General features: G+C 53.0%; 1 protein-coding gene across 2 annotated transcripts in view; it reads right to left on the reverse strand.

Annotated features, from left to right (window-relative positions):
- IREB2 (iron responsive element binding protein 2) overlaps window positions 1–24,360 on the reverse strand; it is a 45,803-nt gene that overhangs the window by 13,724 nt on the left and 7,719 nt on the right. Inside the window, exons 3-11 of one of the 2 annotated variants that reach the window (XM_080808721.1) lie at window positions 14,136–14,301; window positions 12,696–12,833; window positions 11,620–11,838; window positions 8,905–8,974; window positions 8,025–8,208; window positions 7,137–7,276; window positions 4,721–4,892; window positions 2,851–2,951; window positions 847–963 (exon numbers count right to left, since the gene is read on the reverse strand). In XM_080808721.1, the coding sequence (XP_080664847.1) occupies window positions 847–963; window positions 2,851–2,951; window positions 4,721–4,892; window positions 7,137–7,276; window positions 8,025–8,208; window positions 8,905–8,974; window positions 11,620–11,838; window positions 12,696–12,833; window positions 14,136–14,301 (1,307 nt within the window). Of the gene's footprint in view, window positions 1–846; window positions 964–2,850; window positions 2,952–4,720; window positions 4,893–7,136; window positions 7,277–8,024; window positions 8,209–8,904; window positions 8,975–11,619; window positions 11,839–12,695; window positions 12,834–14,135; window positions 14,302–24,360 lie in introns of those variants that run through there. The other variant, XM_080808722.1, reaches the window with a different exon arrangement.

Genomic DNA, 24,360 nt, shown 5'->3' on the forward strand with positions numbered 1-24,360 from the left:
CAGCGACAGCAAACAAACTCCAGAGAGAGGCTCTGGAAAGAGCGCCAGATCCCAGTTCTCAAGAGAGCAAGTGTTTCAATTTTAGCCACGATTCTCAGCAAGCACAGACCCTGAAAGTCAGAGGCCTCGCGTTGTTCAGGTACATTCAGCAGATGTATGGGTGTGAGGGCAGAGCTCGCTCTTCATTGAGGCGGGGGGGGGGGGGGGGGATGGTGGTGGTGGTGGTGGTGGTGGTGGTCAGATGTTGACCACAGTGCAGCCTAGCAGACCCCTCCGAGACCACGCCAGAGAGCCGCGACCACATGCAGTGACCAAGCACCTGAAATCAGGCGACTGTGACTCCAGGCACAACGCACATCTGACCCTCCCAGCGGCCTGGGGACAGCGCCAAACGACTGTCCGGCTTCAGACAGGAGAGGGTGTGCGGGCTGATGGGGTGCGCCCCACACGCAAGAACACAGCAGCAGCCTGAGTCTAGGCCCATGCTGACCTCCACCACTCAGCACAAGAAGTACTTGGTCTTATATCACTCGGCACAAGAAGTACTTGCCCTCTATCACACAGCAAAAGAAGTACCTGCCCTCTATCACTCAGCACAAGAAGTACTCGCCCTCTGCGCCCCGGCACAAGAAGTACTCGCCCTCTATCACTCGTCACAAAAAGTACTTGCCCCTCTATCACTCAGCGCAAGAAGTACTTGGTCTTCTATCACTCAGCACAAGAAGCACCCGCCCTCTATCACTCAGCACAAGAAGTACTCGCCCTCTGCCACCCGGCACAAGAAGTATTTGCCCTCTGCCACTCCACACAATAATTACTGACAAAGGTGGTGGTGCAATAACTTGCCTTTTCATTCAAGCAAGCTTGGAAATCACGTTTCATGTCCGTCACAGCAACTCTATCCTGAGGTCTCTTCGGACCACTGACAGATGCAACTATTGAATTCAGATGAATCCGGATCACCTAGGAAATGAGAAGGCAGAGGAAGACAAGGAATGAGAATTTGTTAGGTACAAAGTACAATTTAGCACTACTTCCTGAAGCATAATAAATACATCTGCATTTGTTGTAATGGTGATCGACACCCCCAAAAACAGACTTTGAAACAATCCCAATTTAGCTGTGAAACAAAACATACAAACATTTGCTAACGTGAGAGTAGCAGATCAGCATGCCCCATGCTGCCCCAACACCAGCCGTACAGTCTACAGAGCATTTTGTTCCCCTGATTTCTTTTCCCTGTTGTCACAGATGCCTGCTGATAAAGCAGATGCCTGTGACAGCTGTCAGTCTACTGCCCCTGTGCTCCGAAGTCACCCCTCCCTCGTCTGTGACAACTGAGGTGGGTTCAGGAAACCCTGCTCCTTCTTCGGTGTGTGTGGCACTAAGTCTGGCTACACAAGGTGCTGGAGGGACACAGCAGAAGGACCCGTCTCTTCCTGGTTCCAGTGTATCCAGCTGGCCAGCCTCCAGAAGGCCTGGGCTTTTATTCCCTGGTTTTTAAAAAACCATCCTAAAATCCAACCTCCCAGCTAGGTTTCTGTGCGTTTCTTCTGGCATTTCCACCAGTTTCCTGTCTGTTTTACGTGGGTATTCAGTTCAGTTCAGATGAAGTTTCTCTCCACTACGGGCTTCCCGATACGTCCTGTCGACTCTGACCCTGACTGCAATGCCCACCAGGCTGCAGCTTCACTTTATGGACCCGCCAACCCCTGTCTTTGCATCTTAATGAGTGTGTCTTGGACTCAACGTCCTGGTAGGTTTCAGTTTTATTTCTTTAATTTGGTCAGGCCTTTAATAAGCAAATTTATTCCTTCTTATTATACAATGTGAGAGTTTTCATTTTTCTTCTTCTTTCTCCATCTTTACAAAGTGGACAAAGCACTAAAATAAAGAGCTGGAAGGGACCAGAAAACGATGAGTCAAGTTAGAGATCCACCCGAAGTCTACACGGACTCTGGTCCTGCGGGCACTACACTGGTCTGCACTACACCCGTGCGGCCTCGCTTGCCTGCCCATCCTGTGTGCCGTGGGCCGGGCACAGCTCCAGGAGCCGGAGCTACAGACCATACACACCCAACCAGCTCCTCCCCCGGGAGCCTCCTTGCCTTCTTGAAGGGAGGAGAGGCAAGCGAGCACAAAAATACAGTTCAGGCAGGGATGCACGCTGTGAGGAAAGACAGCTGGGGCAGAGAATGACTCCCCCCAAGAAAACAGCTAACAGTTAACCAGACCTTCGACAATACCCAGTGGCTGGAGATACTTGACACACTCCTAGAAAAGGAAGATCATGAAAATTCAAACTTCCCTGAAAGTGAACTTTACTTACTCCAATACAAATTTCCAACTGGTAAATATTGGCCTAGATCACAGAGTATCTTACATAACTGTAAATTCCTTTCGTGACACATCTCTGCAACATGCAGACGCTAACCAGATGCAGGCGCCCCCAGAACAGACAGGCACATCCCGGTGCTCTTATCACAAAGCAGAAAAAGATCAGGGAGAGAGTAAGAGCCAACTCTGCGTTTTGAATATTAAAAACTGAGACTTAATAAAATGTTGTAAAATTCACTAATAGGAATCTACGAGAACTGAATGAATAAAACCTAAGCAGAGTCACACGTAACACTAACTGGTTAGATGATAATGACATTCACTGAGCACTTTCTGTGTGCCCAAAACCACTCTAACGCCTTGCATCTAACGTATGTCCGCCCTTCAGAACAGCCTCCCACTTCAGAGCTGAGCAAACGGGGGAGGGGGCCGGGGGGGTCAGCGGAGGTGCAGGCCCGGAGCTGGCATCCACACCCAGGAAGCCGGGCCACGAGGGAGCTTTTCCACACACACCTGGGAGTACGCGGGTTCTCCTGAACTATCCTGGTCATGTCGAAACAGTTTCACAGCTTTAAGGTATGTTTCCATTGACTCGAGTTTGGCCTTGTCAAAACCTAGAAAGAATTAACAAGGACAAAAATACAGTAAGAAATTCTGAACTCTGTGAGGGTAAGGGTGCTGAATTCCAATGAGTAAGAAACAGACACTGCGCACTAAGTATTCAGAATATGTTCTTTACAAATTACTGATATTACTCTCCAGAGTAGTAAAAATTCTGCCCGTCATGAAAACTTGTAGCCCCTCTTTAAAAGTTAATCAGAGACAAGTTGAGAAATACTGAGTTAGTTCTATAAAACTCAAAAAACCTATAGTTTGCAGAACATAAATCACTAACATTGAATATAATTATCACCCACCACGAAGGACACTCATTACTTTCCAATGTGAATATAAAAGTCAAAATGAGAACATGAATGAAGCTTAAGAAGTCTCATGAGCAGAAAACCAGAGGCCTAACGAGACCTTCCAGGAGTGTAAAGAATCTAGATGTTAGCAATGGGCAGCTCTCTGCAAGCCTCACGGGAATACAGAGTGGTGGCAGATCGTTTTCTCCAGCAACTGACCTAACAGTATACACCTGAGCTGTATGTGCTTACAGTGTGACAATGACATCCCTCCGTCAAGGGGCAGAATCAACCCCGTGGACCTCAGCTATGGGACCCCTGGCCGTCTGGCTGGCGCCTGCTCTCCCAGGTCACCCCCCCCCCCCGGAGAAGCCACTGAGTAAGAAAGGACACATGCAGACGTGGCGGACAGTCCTAGCTAAGCACCCACTGAGGGGTGAGCGACCTACAGGACCCCAGGCCCTAGCGCCAGGTCTCACGGTTGAGGCCACGGACATCACAGAGCAGAGACAAGCTGTGCAAGCGGTGCCGCCTACATCCTCGCCCACGGACACCATGCAGCCGCAGGTGGTTACTGCTGTTTTAAGCCATGAAGTTTCAGGAAAGTCTGTTATAGGAACAGATCACTAATACACAAGCCAGTGTGTCATGCAAGGGAGGAGGCACCTCTGCCATCTCTCCCTCAATGTTCTACCAACCAAATCTCCTTGATAGGAAGCTCCGCACTTGATGAGAACCGTCCCTACCAACGTTCCCAATGACCAACGGTCCATTTTGCCATATGACCTTTTAACTTATAAAATCTGCCCCCCAAATGAAGACTACTGGACTACATCCCCCAAATGCACTTAAGATCAGAGACTAGAAGCTCGGCCCAGCTCGGCTCCGAGACTAGTCGCTCGCCAAAGGGAAGTGGGCTGTGCGAGGGGGTACAGGAGCGCGTTTGGGGCTTGCAGCTACTTTCTACACTGAGCCGTCTTTACAGGAAGGTCCAACCTCCTGCCAATCAGGCTACAAAAAAGATATGGAACCTGGAACCCTACGCCGCTTTTCAGAAAACTGTGTTACTCTTCAGACAAAGCACAGTCCCCAGACACTTCTGTCTGGTGGCTCCTCTGCTCCTGTCACAGGGACGCCGTGAGCACGTGAGGACGCACATGCCCGCCTCCCCCCAACCTGCGGATCCGACCGCCGCAAAGGCTGCGCCAGCCATCCTCCTGCAAGAAGTGAGGCCCTGACCCGTGGCTGGACTCCTCTCTCTCCATCACTGTAAATGGGTCACACGGTAGGGGTGGGGTTTTGAGGGCACAACACTCTTTAAAGACATCTGAGGCAATTTATTTGAAAGCCACTATTTCAAGATAAGGTAATTTCCTGAATATTAAATACCAAGCATGGGTAGTTGTTTATTAGGAAAAATTTCAGACAGACACTGGACGTGCAAACACACGTACCCCACTGATCTTTCATCTTCTTACCTGTGTGTTCTAAATGTCTTAATGTCACATTGTCAACAGGGAAAAAGCTGAGGAGAGCACCATATTCTGGACACATGTTTGCTATTGTGGTCCGATCCACTATAGATAACTGCGAAACTCCACTTCCAAAAAACTCAACAAACTTTCCAGCCACTCCTACTTGCCTGAGGTGCTAAATAAAGGGAAACACAGAAACGCACACAAAGTTAGTTAAGACTGTGGATTCTCGGAAAAGCACAAAACCTAGTTTTTAACCCCTACCAGTGACACCGCATAAAAGAGGGTCTCTGTTGTTCTTATCAAACGTCAACTCCCTCTGGGTTTGCAGGTATTTTAAGATAAACGATCCACGGAAGACTGACCCAATGTCACCGCTGGGCAGGGGAGAAAGCGCCTAAGGGCTGGAAATGGCTAGATCCACACGCAAATGTCTCTGAAATCGAGGAGACGTCAGACACAACAATGTGTGTGTCAGCGGGCAGCCCTTCTTTCTGGGCGTAAAACAGCACTAACCGCTGATGGCACCTTAGATGTAAAGAATACTAACAAGCTGATGAAACTGCATTTAAATAAAATACATACTGGCTACAAAAATTCTTCGAATTCCAACCCTGATCCAAGTGTTTACAGCATCATTCATTATGGGTAAACTTCATGTTGACAGGATCTCACACATCCTCGTAAAGTCACGTTTCTGAGTTATTACCGAGTAACCCCAACAGCGGCTCGCCTAATGACACTGCGGCTCAGTCTGGGGCAGGAGATGCCTAGCAAGGTAACCTGGAGAGAAGCCACGTTCAACCCAACAGTCCCATTCAGCCCTGACAGTGCACAGGGGCGAGGGGCCATTTAAGCCACGCTTGTATAAAAGGCTAAGACGTTTCTTTATGTTCACGGTTGTAGCTCTGAGGACCAGAGCAGCGCATGTGAGACACACTCAGCTAAAGACTGTTTCAACAAGTTCAGGAGGTGCCACAAGACACATTCAGAAAAACAATATGGGATTAATACTATAAGGATCGTGAATAGAACAGAATCTCAGGAGAGAAAATAATAAATGTGAACATACGTGATAGACTTGAGTTCTATATCAACACGCCAAAATTTAAAAATAGACATGTAGGGGCACCTGGGTGGCTCAGTGGGTTAAGCCTCTGCCTTGGGCTCAGGTTATGATCCCAGGGTCTTGGGATTGAGCCCCGCATCGGGCTCTCTGCTTGGCAGGGAGTCTGCTTCCCACCTCCTCTCTCTGCCCACCTCTCTGCCTACCTGTGATCTCTGTCAAATAAATAAAATCTTAAAAACAAAAACAAAACAAAAAAAAAACACTTGACATGTAATCTTGTTACAAAAAAATATAGCCAGAGAAGTCTAAAAAGTGGCATTACTTCTCAGGTTACCCAAAGGAAAGTACAGATTTCTCCAAAAGCATACTGAGATACTCATTTTCCTTTAGGAATAATCCTGCGATTGTCAACTTAACTCCTTATCTTTCAGTCCCGTACACTGCACCCATGACTTCTGCACAGTGCCACCACGTTCTCAGTTAGGGCAGAAGGCTCCGTGCAAAATGTCTGCAGGGCAGCTGGACCCTTTCTTTCCCTGTGGAGAATTCTGAAAGCCTTCAGACCAATAACCTAACCAGAAAAGTGCAGACTCCAGGATCCAAACTGGCGCTGTATGTGGGACAGCTCCCACACTCATTTATTTAATAAAATGGACTTAATCATTAAAGTAACTGAAAACCAGAAATTTAGGATGGAGACTTACAAATTACTGTTCACAAGGAAACTCCAAAGTACATGTGTTAAATAGCATGTACCAATATTTTAAAAGTTCAGGTTAAGCTTTTCTATAATCCTTTAGAAGTGTTAAAACAGCCAACAGGCAATCTTGACAGTGGCACACTTCTACAGTCTGTGTTCTCCAGGAGAGAAATAGTTTCTAAAGGGCAAACGATTCACTTAGGTATTAAAGAGATGCAATTACTTCTCCTCAACAGGATTCTCTAACCCACACGGCCAACAAGCCTGACGGCTGGGAGCCCGGACGCATCCCGTTCCAGCACTCACGGCTCCGCCCGGTGACCCTCTGCCAAGTCCTTCAACCTGAGGGTGTCTCTGTTTTCTCAGAACTGAAATGCGGACGGTCACAGCAGCACCCTTCCAGGCTTGTAGCGAGGAATGAAAGAGCAACAGGTCAAGTGAACAATGGCACAGCCAGCATTTCTGTACTTAGTAGCACCAAGGAAGGGTCCTGTGTTTGCGGCTGCTCCTGTGACGGTCACTATGAGGCCATGGCCAAGGAGGCCAGGGCCAAGACGTCCAGAGCATGGAGGAGGCAGCGCAGAGCCCAACCCTGCCCTCGCAGGGCCCCACACATAACGTCCGCCACGTCACACGGTTGGCGCAATTACCTTTGTGATGCCAAGCACAACATCTATGGATGTGATGAAAGGGTTTGATGAGCCGATCAACTCGCACCCGACCACCTCCGGCAGAGTAAGAGAAACGGGCAGACCCAGCATGACCGCTTCGGTCTCAATGCCTCCGACCCCTGAAGCGATACAGAAGACGGTGAGCGCACCATGCGGAAGAGCGCAGGTGTTCTCGGTGTAACGTCTGCTCTCGGACGCCCTGGGCACTTGTCTCCCTCGTGCAGCCCTTCAGAGCCGCCAGGACTCTGGACTGTGGACATGGACCCAGTCTCCCCAAAAGAAGGACTCCACTCACAGGGCTGAAGCAAACTGGGGTCAACTTTCTATTAAAGGCAGGGTGTGGCGTCTGTGATGCTGGGTACTGCACTCTGCTCCACACACAGAACAGAACCCAGCACCTGCGAACCCGAGGAAACTCCGTCTAACAACGGAGACCAAAGAAGTCAGCAGTTGGGACACCGTGTAAGAGACTCGGCGCGTTCTGCCGGAGGGAACAGCCCCGGCCAGGCCCGGAGGCAGGAAAGCACAGCCCACTCGGGGGAGTCAACGACTCGTCTTCAGACACGTGCGTGGGAGCGGCCAGGGGCAGCAGGCTGTAAGGATCTGGAGTCCTCGAGAAGGCCAGGAGAAGCACCGCGGGACTCGGACCAGGGAGTAACCACATCGTCCGCCACGGTCACTCCGCGACGGCAGTGCTGCGCGGGGCACACTGTCCGCACATCCTCGGGTCCAGAGCCATTCTGTCACCGCTACTGCAGGTGAGGAAACGGCCTCAAAGAGCCTGTAAAGACCGGCTACCTACGCTCCTGCATACTGTTCCTGACACCGTCTCCCCCGCGAATTAAACGTACTAAGTGGATTACTTACCCCAGCCCAGAATCCCCAAGCCGTTCACCATGGTTATATGAGAATCTGTGCCGACCACGCTGTCTGGGAAGAGGAGGTCATCTTCCTCGAACACCACTCTCGACAAATACTCTAAGTTGACTTGATGAGCCATTCCAGTTCCAGGAGGGATCACAGCCACGTTCTTAAAAACTCTTGAACTCCACTATATCGTGTTTAAATTTAAGAAATCTAAGTGTTAGTGTATCAATTTGTGCTCACAGTCAAAATATGAGTAAATACTGACACTAAAAACATTTTACCAACGTTCAATATGGTCCAAGTTTACAGCAGACACATGAAGACAAAAGCAGACACTGACCCTACACACACTCATCGTGCAGATTAAAGCTAAATTAAGTCAAAGGGAAATGTTCGACTAGTCCAGATAAATGATGGTTTTCAACCGTGCCCCAAGGACTCTAGGACGGAGTGGGGGACAAGCACAAAGCCTCCCCACACCTCAAATTATAGCCACCTGCTTTCATTCTGTTTTATATACTGGGGTTTCCCAGATTTTATCTGAAGGAAGAAAAGGTCCTACTGCCACAAAGCATTTAAAAACTACTCATTTAGGGGCACCTGGGTGGCTTAGTCATTAAGCGCCTGCCTTCAGCTCAGGTCACGATCCCAAGCTCCTGGGATCGAGCCCCACATCAGGTTCCCTACTCAGTGGGGAGTCTGCTTCTCCTTCTCTCTCTCTCCCTGCTTTTGCCTGCTCTGTCAAAGAAATCAAATAAAATCTTAAAAAAAAAACCATTAACTTAAAGGACATAAATATCACACATCAATATTCTGTGAATTTCAAAATAAAATACAAAAAAACATAAAAATATAAAAATTCCCCCCAAATCATGTGTACCTTGAAAAACTGAAGTCTCTCTCGATTTCTGCCAAATTCTACTTCTTGGTTTTTTAACACTGTTTCAGGTCTAAAAGGAAGAAAATCCGGCATTAAATGTATGGATCACAGAAAAGACTTGCCTTGTTTCTAAGTATTTGTTCTCAGGCACACAAACACGTTTCAAAAATTCTAAGAACAGCAATTTACTAGACTTCTCGGCATCGGCGGTTTCCTTTCAACAAGGAAGCTCTGCTCTTAGGAGCACACACGGCAGCTACCTGCAGGGCTCTGCCTTCCCTGGCCCCCAAACCGTACTGTCCTACGTTGCTGTTCGAGCTGACTGCAACCATCAGTAACACGGCAGCTGTCCTCGGGGGCCTCTCTGCGAGGAGGAGGAAGAGGAGGAAGAGGAGGAGGAGGAGGACAGCATCGAGTGCATCAGCTCGTGCACACCTGGTGTGTGGCGTTACAACCTCACTGGGCCCGTGCAGAAAACTCTGAGCAAAAATGCGTTCATCTCACCCGAGATGGAAAGTTCTATTTGTTGTGTAAGTAGCAGTTTACTTTGTATGGATCATAAACATATTTTACGTGCATTATTTAAACTAAGAGGTAAAAACAATCCACTACAAAGCAGTAAGCTACTTTTTAGTAGCTTTCAGGAAGCTACTTTTATCTAACGGACATATAAAAAATGATCTCTAGGGATGCCTGCGGGGCTCAGTGGGTTAAGCCTCTGCCTTTGGCTCAGGTCATGATCTCAGGGTCCTGGGACTGAGCTCCACATGGGGCTCCCTGCTCAGCAGGGAGCCTGCTTCTCCTTCTGCCCCTCCCCCTGTTGTTCTCTCTCTCAAAGAAATAAAATCTTTAAAAATAAATAAAAATGAAAATAAAGAGTGATTTCTAGCAGTTTTAAGCTGATTCCTTCCAGCTGGTGATCAAGTGTTGACTAGGATATCAATACAACTTAAATTATACCTGTCCTCCAGGGTCCAGACCATTACAGATGTTCACTTGTCAACTTTTTTTTAATAACGCAAAGATTACGTGACTGAGTCACAACTCAGTGATCCCCTGAGGCCCCATCACATCTCGACTAAGATTTTCCCGAGGACTCTGGGAGCTGGTCCGATTACTGTACATCCCATGGCCTGTACAGCTACGAAGCGTCCCTCATTCATAAGCTCAGAACCCGACTTTAAACTCGGCAAGGATTTCCACTGCCCACTTCCTCCCCACCCATTCCTTGTCTGGGTCTGTACCCGACGCTGTACCAAGGCCCTGTGGCACCACAGAGACCCACTGTCTCCCTGAGGCCAGAGACCACAGGCCAACCCATCCAAATTCTTTGTAATCTGGAGTCAAAACTGAGGGGAAATGTTATACCAGATTGTATTTTTAATTAAAAATACACCATCTTGGGACGCCTGGGTGGCTCAGTTGGTTAAGCGGCTGCCTTCGGCTCAGGTCATGATCCCAGCGTCCTGGGATCGAGTCCCACATCGGGCTCCTTGCTCGGCAGGGAGCCTGCTTCTCCCTCTGCCTCTGCCTACCACTCTGTCTGCCTGTGCTCGCTCTCTCTCTCTCTCTAACAAATAAATAAATTAAAAAAATTTAAAAAAAAAAAAAAAATACACCATCTTCGCACTTCACACCCTGCCGGTCATGAAAAGGCAACCAAAAAAACCCTCAAGGGTGTTTGAATCAGTAAGACTTTTTCAGGAAGTTAGTTTCTGTGTAAGAAGGGACGCTCATCTCAAATGTCCACACGCACCTAACCACGGGACAGCTAGGCAGAGGAACAAGGCCTGCTTACATAAAACTGTCCTCATCTGATGCTGAGGAACCCACACATTATACTGAGTTCCCAGAAAGGAAGAGCGTGTGAGGTCACTACGACCGGAGGCCTCCCAGAAATACCGAGCCCCCAAATGTACAACCACAGAGAATCTGAAAGAACCAGTTTACGGACACATGAATTAATGTATCACGGGGTCTCAGGATAAGATATGCATGGGTATTATTCTTAGCTATCCTAAATCTCACATGTGTTACATTTTTTAATTTGAAGAAGTAGGTCATTTTCTTACTAAATTTAAAAAATTTTTGCCAGTCTATGGACAGTGGGGTAAACAACGTAATTCTTAAAAATAACAGAGTCTGGAAACTTTACAGCATATAAAAATTCAAGTATAGAATTTTTTTTTTTTTTAAACTACCTATTGGCAAATTTTACCAACTCCCAAGAAGAGAATTCTTTCCTGGGTAGGTTCACTGCTTCCCATAGCACCATACAGGCAATGGTAAAAGGCTTTTTACCATTATAATATTCTTAACATCAAGCTCTCCATGCAATTGGAAAAAACAAGAATTCTAGTAGGAGAAAAAAGCTAAAACTATAAATAAGGAATTCATAAAAGCAATGTGAATGAATAAAGAACATGTGAATGGTACAGCTTCACTAAAACAAAAAATTCAGAGTTTAAGATGAGATCCCATTTTTCTGCCTACGTTAGTCATAAAAATGAAATATATCATAGAAAAATCTGAAGAAAGGCCTTCTTCCTACGGAACAGAAATCGGTGTGGGATTCAGACACTACCATCTCGGCCAGCCTCGCTGGGGACGGGAGAAGCCTACATCAGAGGAACCAGGAGGGGAAGGGAGAAGGTGGGACTTCCGTAACTGAAAAATAACCCAGCACTAGTCAGTTGTTTTTTTTAAATCCCATACTCAGGCACTGGTTGCAAATGAAAAGGACAGAGGATGGGTGTGTTCTCAATCTGCGAGGAAAATCTTCCTGAGTTTCGGCCCGGCTCTCCAGACTCGCACGATCCCCGGCAGGTGGTCTGGCCTCTACAGGGAAGCTTCTTGGGCTGCGCTCGGAGCGGAGAGAGCTTTCCTGCTTTCTGTAGGTCGCCACCTCCAGGATTCGGAGCATTCTGTATTGCACTAGCATTCCAGAAAAGGAAATAGAATACGACCATTTAAAAGTGACACAAAGTTAGCTTCTCAAAAAACACACACATGGCAATGTTATCTGGAACTAAGTAAATGTCGTTCAAACGTTAATATAGCATTTAACTCAGGTTTCAAAAGCAAGTCTCAGATTACAAAAAAAAAAAACAGAAATAGGTGACTTAAATTTACGGAGATGAAAACACAATTCTATGTGCCTAAGGAAATAATTTTCATGGACTTCCATGACAATTTAAATGACGCTTAGAAGCACCCAAGTGGGGTTTTTCCCATATAACAACTTAAAAGCAGCACAGAGCCACAGGGCTAACTAATCTAGAGGGCAAAAGCACTTGCAGGATGGGACAATCATCTTGGTCTGTGTGAAAGATCACAGGAGAATTAGGTCTTCTCTAGTCTGAACTTGGTCACAGGGACCTTTTAAATAGAAGATGTGGAAAAACAGAGTTTTAGTAAGCACTGTGATTTTTACCACCGATTAAAGACATTCATGGCTCCCTCCTATCTTTAGATTCTCTCTTGAAGACACGTAGGTTAAAAAACAAAAGATAATGAATAAGAATTCACTCCACAAAACAGGTTCTAGGCTCACTCACTTTTACCAAAAATGCAGCAGAAATCTACAAACATGAATACCATTCTAAATTCAGGCTCTGTTAAACAAACTCATCAGTACATAAACTTCACCGGCTCTTTTTCTACATCAGTGTGCACTGACCGCAACAGCCTTCACTCGGGCACAAACTGGCAATAACCCCTTTCCCCTAACCAGGGGGCTGGCTGCCGGCTACCCCACACAGCTGACTCCACAAAGATCTGTGCTCACTCACCATTTACTGAAGTCGATCTGTAAAGAATGGTCAACTGTGAGATCTGTCGGACGGGCAGGGTGAACTTTTCTCGGGTCACCTCCAAGAATTTTTACTGCCTCCCTCATAGCAGCAAAATCCACCATTGCTGGTATTCCACTAACAAATAAAAAATGATGAAAATTATGGTCTGAATGGTACTTTCATATGCTCAAATAATTAATATACACTGGTTCACTTTTATATCTAAATGTATCCCTTTCTAGTTCGCACTTGTGTTAGATTACGCACTTGTTATCCAAAGTTCGTGTATCCTGGTTTCATGAGAATTAGCATCGATGTTACTGAGAACTTGAGTACCACAAATAACACAAGAGAGGACTTTTAGAGGCAAAAGAAAACATCCAGAGACCTGTCTATGGAATTCTTTCCCTGTCTTAAACTTCATGAGATGCCCCTCCCTCCCAGAGCCTTCTTAAGACCCCGAGCTCATGACTAGATGTACCCGCGTCCAGACACCTGCGGCCCTGCCGGACACACAGGAGTGTGCAGGCAAGCTGCGACCCCGAATGCTATCTTAAGTGCTCTCACAGCAGCGCACACGGGGTGTAAAGCGCACTGGCGTACAAACCCGATTTGGGGGGTTGAGGGGGAGGCTCTTATTTATCTAGCTAACTCTGGGTTTTATTGTAAGTGTGATGGACGTCCACCGGCATACAGGGAAATGACAGGACCCTGGTTAACATTTTTAATTAAGTCACATGATCTACCATGAAAAGACAACCACAGACCCTAAGAGTGCAAGCAGGGGTACCGGCTGGAGACGCTAACAGCTGAGCGGTAGTCCCAGGAGGGGGCCCGGGGCCAGCACTGGGATGGGGACGGAAAACTCTAAGAGGTCTGTGGGCTCAGGTCATGGTGCAGAGGTAGAGTCCACAGAACTTGCTGATGGACTGGATTAGGAAGGAGGGAAAGAGAGGAGTCAGGCATCTCCTGTGAGGGGGGAGATGTGGTGAGGAACAGTACAGCAGCTGCGCAGTAAGGGTCTGCCTAAGTCTGAGAAACCCACTCACTCACTGGGGACAACAAGCAGGCAGAGTTCGGCAAAAGCAGGTTTTCAATAAAGAGTGCAAGAAACAAGCACCTCACTTGTACTGAATTGCTTTAGTTTAGAAAGGGCTGTTGTTGTTACGTTCTATTAGCAAGCGTACAGCGCATCACTGGTTTCTGATGCAGTGTTCCAAGATTCACTGTCCGCATATTACACCCAATGCTCCAAGCGATCCGTGCCCTCCTTAATACCCAACACCCGGCTCACCCAGCCCCCACCCCCTCCCCTCTAAAACCCTCAGTTTGTTTCTCAGCACAATTCTTTAAATTTATAGACTAATCTTCAGAATTACAAACGGAGCCAACCACCAGGGAGTCTGAATTTTATGAAGGAAACACTCTACCACTCACGTAAAATCTTGAAGAAGAACACGGGCAGGAAAAAAGGGCACTTCGACATTGCTTTGTTTGGTTTTCCAGTCTAAAATGTTCATGACATCTTCCTTTTTCATTAAAAAACCATCACAGTTCCGCACAGCAGCTTCCAACAGGACCCGTATTGAGTAAGGCAGAACATCTGAGTCAGAGACAATATTACTATTAACAGGGGAATAGTCTTAACTGGATATTATAAAAATCGCAACAGCAAAAACTTAGATAAAGACGGGGATGCTCCGTTTACTCAGTTGCAGTAAACACAGAGGAAAACACCGTTTATGTTAATACCAGGCTCACTTTAAATCTGAATTTCCCGTATATCAGTCAAGGTGCTAAAAAAGCAGATTAAACATTCGTGAAAGAGCTGCACATTTCTGAAATGGGTATGTGAGACTGACCAATACTCAACATTCAGGGAAGACACGGAAAATCCAAATTAAATATAATGAAAACATCCCTAAACTGTATAGAAGTCTGTAATAAATTTTAAAGATTTCCATCGAAAGTGGTTAGTTTAAATCAGGGTGCTTACTGGAGTCAAATTCACTTCATGCTAATTGTCACTCACCCTGGAGTTCTTGTTTAAGTATATCAGAGACACAGACTCCAAGACCCTCAAGTTTTCAATCACACCCAAGTCTCACACCACATTTAAGACTGAGTCAGTGTGGGCCCGGCTGCATGAGCCCCGGCAGCCCACACAGCCGACCCCAGCGCTGCTGTTTAAAGGGATGAAGATGTCTGCATGTCAGTAAGGAATGATCTCCGGAATGTACCATCCTAAGAAAACACAGTGCAAAACAATGTTCACAGCGCCCTACCATTTCATTAAGGAAAGGCATTTAAAAAAGTGTAAAAACATGTATATGGTATAACAATTATAAAGTTTTAAATTATATATTAAATACATATTTTAATTTTACTATCTTTAAAATATTACTTGAAAATACTACCAAAAGTTTTAAAATATATTAGAAATATATTAAATAAAAAATAACATATGCTTTGTCTACAGAAAGAACAATGAAAGGAAAACCTGGAAAGTTAGTATCTACTCCCACAACATTTTGGCTGTATCTCCCTAGCAAGACCCGTAAAAAGGACAAAAGTACCACAAAGAAAACTACGTTCGGGTATTAGCACAGAGAGTGCAGCCTGAAGTTGCCCTGGGTGAGGGGAGGAAAGCAAAAAGCACTTGTGTTACTGTGGCTGGAAACCAGGATTTTTTTTTTTTTTTTTTTAAGATTTTATTTGACAGACAGAGACCACAAGGAGGCAGAGAGAGAGGAAGGGAAGCAGGCCCCCCGCTGAGCAGAGAGCCCGATGCGGGGCTGATCCCAGGACCCTGAGATCATGACCTGAGCCGATGGCAGAGGCTTTAACCCACTGAGCCACCCAGGCGCCCCGGAAACCAGGACTTCTAAGAGTAATGACACAGAAGCGTAAAATCAGAGTAGCTAACGTAAAAACAAAAACCCCCTCCATTTCAATTGGAATCATAGGTACAAACTCATGATTTATTTTCTCTTTTTAAAAAACGTGTGTTTCCAGCTCTAGTCAGTGAAAAGGCCCCGAAGATGACGATCCGCCAGGAAGCGCCTCCCCCCCCACGTCCCCCCCACCCCCCCAACCCCCCCCACGTCCCCCCCACCCCCCCAACCCCCCCCACGTCCCCCCCACCCCCCCCAACCCCCCCACGTCCCCTCCACCCCCCCCAACCCCCCCCACGTCCCCTCCACCCCCCCAACCCCCCCCACGTCCCCTCCACCCCCAACCCCCCCCACGTCCCCTCCACCCCCAACCCCCCACGTCCCCTCCACCCCCCCAACCCCCCCCACGTCCCCTCCACCCCCCCAACCCCCCCCACGTCCCCTCCACACCCCACCCCCCCCACGTCCCCTCCACACCCCACCCCCCCCACGTCCCCTCCACACCCCCAACCCCCCCCACGTCCCCTCCACACCCCCAACCCCCCCCACGTCCCCTCCACCCCCAACCCCCCCCACGTCCCCTCCACCCCCCAACCCCCCCACGTCCCCTCCACCCCCCAACCCCCCCACGTCCCCTCCACCCCCCAACCCCCCCACGTCCCCTCCACCCCCCAACCCCCCCACGTCCCCTCCACCCCCCAACCCCCCCACGTCCCCTCCACCCCCCACCCCCCCACGTCCCCTCCACCCCCCACCCCCCCCACGTCCCCTCCACCCCCCACCCCCCCACGTCCCCTCCACCCCCCACCCCCCCACGTCCCCTCCACCCCCCAACCCCCCCACGTCCCCTCCACCCCCCAACCCCCCCACGTCCCCTCCACCCCCCAACCCCCCCACGTCCCCTCCACCCCCCAACCCCCCCACGTCCCCTCCACCCCCCAACCCCCCACGTCCCCTCCACCCCCCACCCCCCCAACGTCCCCTCCACCCCCCACCCCCCCAACGTCCCCTCCACCCCCCACCCCCCCAACCCCCCCCACGTCCCCTCCACCCCCCACCCCCCCAACCCCCCCCACGTCCCCTCCACCCCCCCAACCCCCACGCCCCCCCCCCCCGCCTCTCCACCTGCCGGCGGTAACTACTGCTTTCCCACCAGGAAGAAAACACCCGAGTTCCTCCCGGAGTTCCTGCTCTGGGACGTCCCGTGTCAGAACCCGGCGGGAACGCTGATGGGTCCGCGTGAGCATCAGTCACTGGTGCATGAAACACAGCAACAGCCCCGAGTTCGGGAGGACTCTGGAAAAACCCTTCTGTGACGGCCATGCAAGCTCCTCGAGCAAGTCAGGACCCTGAAAACTCACAAAGGGGGACACCAACCAACCCTTCATCTCGCCCTTCCTCATCTCAAGGACCCAGATAGCGAAGAGCCGGTTCCCGCTCGCAGAGGAGCGGCAGCCGGTGAGCACAGGAGACGGAGGGTGTCGCTCGCATCTCCCGCGCGCAGGCCTGACGGAGAGGCCTTGGACGGGGCTGGAACATTCGGTGGGACGCGATGACGCCGACTCAGAACGCACGGAGCCCGCGGGCGTCCGCCACAACGGCCAGCACCGCCGGACGCGGGGCGGGACAGACGCCAGGTGCTCCGAGGAACGCGAAGAGCCAAGCCCGCCACCAGGGTCCTCGCAGGCGCACGCACCTCCGGACGCCGAGGCAGCCGCGCCGCCCCCCCCCGCGCCCCCCTCCTCCCGCCAACGGGGGCGGCGCAGCGGGAAGAGGACCCCGCCAAGGAGCGACCGGAGCGACGCGCGAGGCTGCGTGGACACCAGCGCGGCACCGAGAACGCGGCGAGGGCGCGCGCGCCGGCCGCCGGGGACGCGGAGCTGGAGTCGCCAATGGCCCGAGCGACCCGTTCGAGGCGACAGGAAGCCCGAGCGCGGACCGCGTTCCCCGTCACAGGAGGGAATCGCCGTCAGCCTCCGCAGCGACGACCAAGGCCCTGCGGTCCTTCTTAAAGTGCCGCCACCCATCAGCCAGGCGTGCTGAAGCGCGTCTACACGGTCCGGACCCGGCGGAAGGGTTTCCAGCGAAGGTCGGCCACGCGGACAACCGGCTGGCGAACACGAAGTGGGTCACGACTCCGTCCCTACTGTGGGGACGGACGCTGACCTCACAGAAGTGAGCGGTGAACGAAGTTCTGGGTGAGGAGACGAAGACGGCGCGGCCGGACACAGCGCACCGACAGGCGCGGCCCCGAGAGCGGCCTCAAGCCGACGCGCGCTCGCGGCCGCAACAGGAGCCGCAGGCGCCCGCGGAGCCGCGAGCCTCCAGGACCGTAAGGGCCCGACGCGCGCGCGCGCTCCCGCCCCGCCGCCGTCAGGAACGCGGCCACCGCCTCCCGACGCGGGGGACCGCGGGGCGGAGATGCTGCGACAAAACGCTCGGAAGTACGGAGGAGGGGACCGTGTCCCGGAAGCAAACACACGGGCCGGTTTTCCACGCAGCTAACCGTTCTGGAGGACGACAGGAATATTTTTTGTTTAATGATCTTCACAAAAAGCATTTACTCAAATTTCTAATAAAATACGGCAAACTTGGCAATTATGTCCACTCGCTCCTGAAATCCGCTGAGAGAAGAGTAAAGAGAGAACGTCACAAACCCACAAGAACAGACAGACAAACACCCCTCGGGAGAGTCTGGCCGACAGCACAGGGACCGCCGCGCCCACGGGGCGGAGAGGCGACCGGAGGCGCAGACTGCGACGCGGGACAGCCCGGACGTCTCGAGGGCCGGCGCCGAGCTCAGCGGCCACGGGGCGAAGCCTTCCCAGCTCCGAGGGAAAACCGTTCGCGGCCTAGAAGCTCTGGCCACGGGCGACCCGAGCGGCTCAGGCAAGGCGTCCGACACGGCGCTCCCAGCGCGGGCGACGGGAGGGAGGCGGGGAGCAGGAGACACGCGCGTGGGGCGCAGGGTCCCCGGTGCAGCAGGGTCCCCGGTGCAGCAGGCGCAGCGCGGTCGCCGCCGCGGCCCGCGGCGAGCCGAGGAGGGACAGAGCAACCTCCGCACCACCCGATTCTGCCGGGAGTCGCGGCCTTCCAGGGCGTCTGCAGAGGAACCAGCGATAAAGACACAGAAACCTCGGCGAACAGGAAAGGACGGTCGCCACTCCCGGGGCAAATGCTGAGCCGGACGAGCGGCAACGTGCAACCGGCGTCCCTCGCCCCGACCGGCTGGGAACGCTCCGGCCATGGAAGCGCGAAGACGGGGCCGAGCGAACGGCAAGAGGTGCGCGCGCCTGGGTGGGAACCGGCCTCCCCCCCGCCCCGACCGCCCGCGGCGGGCGCCCGGCAACGTCCGCACCTGAAAACCGGAACAGGCGCGTGAGCGAGGCTGCCCGCCGGGACGGCCGAGACAACCACGTGGTGGTCCCCGCAGGCCCGACCTTCGGGGGCCGGGGCTGCCGTTGCCGTCACCACCTCAGCGGTCTCGCGGGCTTTTAACTCCGTCCCTTGGAAGTTCGGCATCGCTCGCAAAAGCGCGAGCACGCGCGCACGCTACGAGCGCGCCGGCGGGCAGCGGCCCGTCTGCTCCCGAGACGCACGAAGCCGCACGCGTGGCTCGCTCAGCCGCAACCTCCCGCCGCCAACTGCGAGGGGCGACGCCCACGTGCCGGCCTCCACACCGTCCCTCCGCGCCTCACACCGTATCTCTGCCCCTCACCCTGTCCCTCGGTCCCTCACACTGTCCCCCCGCGCCTCACACTGTCCCTCGGTCCCTCACACTGTCCCTCGGTCCCTCACACTGTCCCCCCGCCCCTCACACTGTCCCTCGGTCCCTCACACTGTCCCCCCGCGCCTCACACTGTCCCTCGGTCCCTCACACTGTCCCTCGGTCCCTCACACTGTCCCCCCGCGCCTCACACTGTCCCTCGGTCCCTCACACTGTCCCCCCGCCCCTCACACTGTCCCTCGGTCCCTCACACTGTCCCCCCGCGCCTCACACTGTCCCTCGGTCCCTCACACTGTCCCTCGGTCCCTCACACTGTCCCCCCGCGCCTCACACTGTCCCTCGGTCCCTCACACTGTCCCCCCGCCCCTCACACCGTCCCTCACACTGTCCCCCTGCCCCTCGCACTGTCCCCCCGCCCCCACACCGTCCCTCGCACTGTCCCCCCGCCCCTCGCACTGTCCCGCCGCCCCTCACACCGTCCGTCACGCTGTCCCCCCGCCCCTCACACTGTCCCTCACGCTGTCCCCCCGCCCCTCGCACCGTCCCTCACACTGTCCCCCCGCCCCCCACACCGTCCCTCGCACTGTCCCCCCGCCCCCCACACTGTCCCTCGGTCCCTCACGCTGTCCCCCCGCCCCTCGCGCCGTCCCCCCGCCCCTCACAGCGCCCCTCACGCCGTCCCCCCCGCGCTCGCCGGCCGCCACCTTCCGCACGGCCGCTGAGTGACCGACAGAGCACCGTGGGGCCGCGGCCCTGGCTTCGGAGGACAAGGCGTGGAAGCCTCCAGCGCAGCATCTGTCTCCCGGCGGCTCGCTGGGGCGCCCTGACGCGCAAAGGGTCAGACAACACGGGGGCCCGCGTGCCAGCAGAGCATCGGGCTCCCTGCGCGGGTGGGGGTGCGCCCCCCCGCCCCCGCCCGGCCCCGCGCATGCGCCCGTGCTCTCTCGCTCGCTCGCGGGTCTGGACGCCAGGCCCTGGGCTCACGACCGGAGGCGGAGGCAGACGCTTCACCGAGGAGCCAGCCCGGCGCCCGTCCGCCTCCAGGCCGCTAAGGATAGCGAGGGACCTGCAAGGGGGCAGCGGTCCGGGCGCTCTCCCCGCTGCCCGTCCGCCCCCGCCGCGGGAAGCCAGCCCTGCGGTCTCCGGCTGGGGGTCGGGGGCGTCCGGCTACCCTCCCCAAGCGCGCTCCCGAGCGCGTCCACGCCGCGGCGAGGGTCCGCGCTCAGGCCCCGTTCCCGCGGGAGGGCGGCGCAGCGCACACGCCCACCCTGCCCGCCCCCGCCCCCGCCCCCGCCCCCGCCCCGCGGAGGCCGGCCACGCCGCTGGGGTCGCTCCTCCGGAGTCTGCGTGCAGGTCAGCGCTGCCGCTGCCGTCGGGCGCACTGCTCCGGCGGAACCGCGGGTCACACGGTGGGGTCACACGGCGGGGTCACACGGCGGGGTCACCCGCGGCGTCTCAGCCAAGCGCGCGCCCGCCTTCCCGGGCGGCCGCCCCACTCGCCTCCCCACGGCCGCGCGGCCCGCGGCTGTGACGGTCACTGTGGTTTCCGCGGTGCTGACCTGTGGAGGAGGAGGGAGGAAGAGGAGCCCACGACAACCGGAGACACCGGGGCCAGCGGGAACACGGAGCCGCCTCAGCGGGGCCTCTCTCCGCCTCCCCCTGCGCCCCTCACACCGCGGCTCCTCTCTCCCGCGGGACCGGCCGGACCTCCTGCTCCTCCGCCGGCGCCCGCGAGCCCAGCGGCCGGGGAGCCTCTCCTTGCCCATCTGAGAAGGCAGCGGTGGCCCTACCGAGTGCCCACCTCTCGGGAGAGGCTCCGCGTCCCCCCGCCGCTGGCACCTGGCAGGACGCGCAGTCGCCCACACCGTCCTCCCTCTGGCCCGCAACACAGCCGTCCGTGGGCTCCTCCCAGGCGGCGGCCTCCAGCCCCAGTGGGACACGCAGCGCCGCTACTTCTTTCTGACGCGCTCGACAAGGGTTTCTGAGAATCACCCTATTCTCGACGTCCGTTTCTCCAGACTTCCACTCACTGTTCCGTCCACACCAACCTGATCTCTAGCCTTAAAACACCGGTGACACCCCTCAGCACGGTTCAAGAGAGCCAGACTCTTTCCTCCCAGCTCCCACACCGCCCCCCACTTCCAATGGGCTGTGGGAAGACCACGTTCCCCGTCTCCCACCTCATACTTCAGCATGACTGGCAAGCACGGTAACTGCCTTTGTTCCAGAATATTCTTCAAAGTTAATACAGTGAATGGCCTTGAAGACACAGATAGCATCTCCTTCTTGAGCAAAAGGCAAGCGTACCTACTGTCCCTTGTGAAAGATTTGGGTCCCCTTAATCTGAGCTCCTTTCCTGTAACAACCACTGTGCGTGTTACATGCATTATCTGGCCCTCTTCAAACTCACCAGGAGAAACGGGGGCCTGGGAAACCAACAGAAATGCTGGTACTGCTTTGCTGTGGGTAATAAACCATCCACTGTCTCTGATCCAGGAGTCTCATGGCTACTGCCCACACCTATGAAACTAAGTCAGGCTAACTTGTTAACTTGCAAGGAGACGAAAATTCAAGATCCTTTATGCCCGTCTGCCTCCAGTTTGCTGGAGTCCTTAATACTTTACAGTCCTTAATACTTTCTGGCAGCCCTGTTTTGGCTTCCTAGCCAGCCTCTTCTCCTTTGCCTATCTTGATTTTTGGATTTTTAAAGTAAGCTCTATGCCCAACCTGGAGCTTGAACTCACAACCCTGAGATCAAGAGTCACACACTCTACCGACTGAGCCAGCCAGGCCTCCTCCCTGCAGTACTCTGCCTGCTCCTTAATCGTCAGAGTTCCTGAGACTTCACAGCTAGCTCACTTTTCTCACCATACTACCCCCTCAAGAGTCTTCATCATTCCTGTGGTCTCAAAAGACTCTGCACCAATGATCTGAAGACCCTCCTCTACAGTCTGGGTCTTCTGGGCTCCAGAACCACAGTCTTTGAATACAGCTGTGTTCCCAAACTCACCAGTACCTAAACGGATCCCTGTGACATCCCCCGCCCACCCCACATACCACCTCCTCTGGTGTCCCCTAGCTCAGTAAACAGCACCAGCGCCCACCCGAGGCGCACGCCATCACAACTAGGCAGCATCCTTGACACCACTCACACATCTTTTGAATCTGTCCACTTCTATCGCTACCCCCAAATCTTGCCCATCCACCACATCATTTCTCACCCAGATCCCCTTGCTTGCCTTCCGCCTCCATGCTTACCCCATGCCAGTGGTCCCTGGACTCCAGTAGGCCCCTAAAATTCTTTCAGGAACCTGCAAAGTCAACTCAGACATTATGTGCTTTGTCACCACTTTGACACACGCACTGATGGCGCCAGAACAACAGTGGGTGCACAGCTGGCGTCCCAGCAGAGCTCAAGGCAGTGGGACCCGTCCTCGTTCTCATCGCCTGCTTGTTTTCACACAAAATACCTGCTTCACTTAAGAACGTCCTTGATGAAGCAGAAAAGGTGTTCATTTTAATTAAGTCTCAACTACTGAGATCAAACCTTAATTTTCTGTGTGACGACGAGATGGACAGTATGTGCAACAGCCCTTCTCTCAAAACCAGAGTATGAGTGCCCGGGAAAACACTTGTGTGATGGTTTGAACTGGAAGCTAAATTAGCCACTTCTCCCAAAGAACACCATTTCCACTGGAAAGAACTGACAGACCACATTTACTCAAACGTAGGTAGTTGGCAGATATTTGCTCAAAACCAAAATAAGCCTGTCTGTTCGTGACCTCGTCCCACCATCATCTGCTCATTACATTCACTGAAGGTTGTTGAGAAATAAAGGTTTGCTGAGTTATTCAGATCTTCTGATGTGGACACACTTCATGATGCAACATGTAAAAAGTACACACACACGTTAGTGTCACAACAGCCCACCCGACCCGAGAACCAGCCTCCATGCAATGAGCCGCACACTCGGAAGGACTTCCACCCATGCTTGTACATGGACCAAGACACTCCTGCGCAGAAGGCCCTGTGTCCTGCCAGCTTCTGGATTTCCTCTAAAGCCCCCATGTGGCCCGGGCACCCTGAAGGGTGACTGCCCGGCCAGCTCAATCTCCGTGCTGGCTGCTGCTCCCCTAAGTCCCTTGCCTGCACTCCAGGGGGGGCCTCCAGCCTGCCCCAGCAACCCCAGGCCCGCTCCAGCACGGCCACACGGCAAACTTCTGGGTATCCTGGGGGCTGAACCACCCTTCTCCAATGAGGTCTGCACCCCTTCCAAGCTGGTCCCTCCTTCGGTGCTCTCCATCAGCCCGACAGTACCATATGGTTTCCGTCCTGCAAATGCTCTTCTATCGCGGTTCATAATGATGTACATTAAAGTCCCCCATCCCATCTCCTGATTGGCCCAGACTGCTGTGTCATAAGAAAGCGCTGTACTTGCGTTGTCCCCACCATGTCCGCACTACTACGCTGTGTGCTTTCTCGAGCAGAGACGTTCTCTCAGCCATCTCACATGTGAGATACGTGTGAGTACCCAGTATGCGTCAGCTGAACAAATTAAACAGTGTTGTTGAGAGACCTGTGCACCAAACAGAGAAGCAGACTGGGTAATTCTGCCTCTTCTAACCAGAAGTTCCTAGAATTCCGTCCTCGAAGGACAGGTAATGAACAAGACACATGGGAACCACAACAAATGGGTAACTTAGACTAGCAAAAGTAGGTAATTTGTGTTATCACACTTCTGAAATGAGCTGATAACAAATGACACCCTTCTGATCAATTAGCGGAAGATCCCATAGGTGGCTCAGACTCTGAGAAAAGACGCTGAGGTCTACTATGTGACACAGCACAACCAGGCCTCAGGGACCACAGAGCCACCCATTCAAGGCTAACCGGCTGCTGCTGCAATCAGGTGGTACGGCTCACCTCCTAGTGTGGGGGTTACACTGCTGGTCTGCAGACAGACTGTGCTTGTCCCGTAGCGTTTTAACATTTTAAGTTTAATTTCCAACATGGAAAAACCATAACTTTTTCATATGAAAAT

Source organism: Martes martes, assembly GCF_963455335.1.
Source record: "Martes martes genome assembly, chromosome: 7".
In the NCBI taxonomy this organism is placed as follows: domain Eukaryota; kingdom Metazoa; phylum Chordata; class Mammalia; order Carnivora; family Mustelidae; genus Martes; species Martes martes.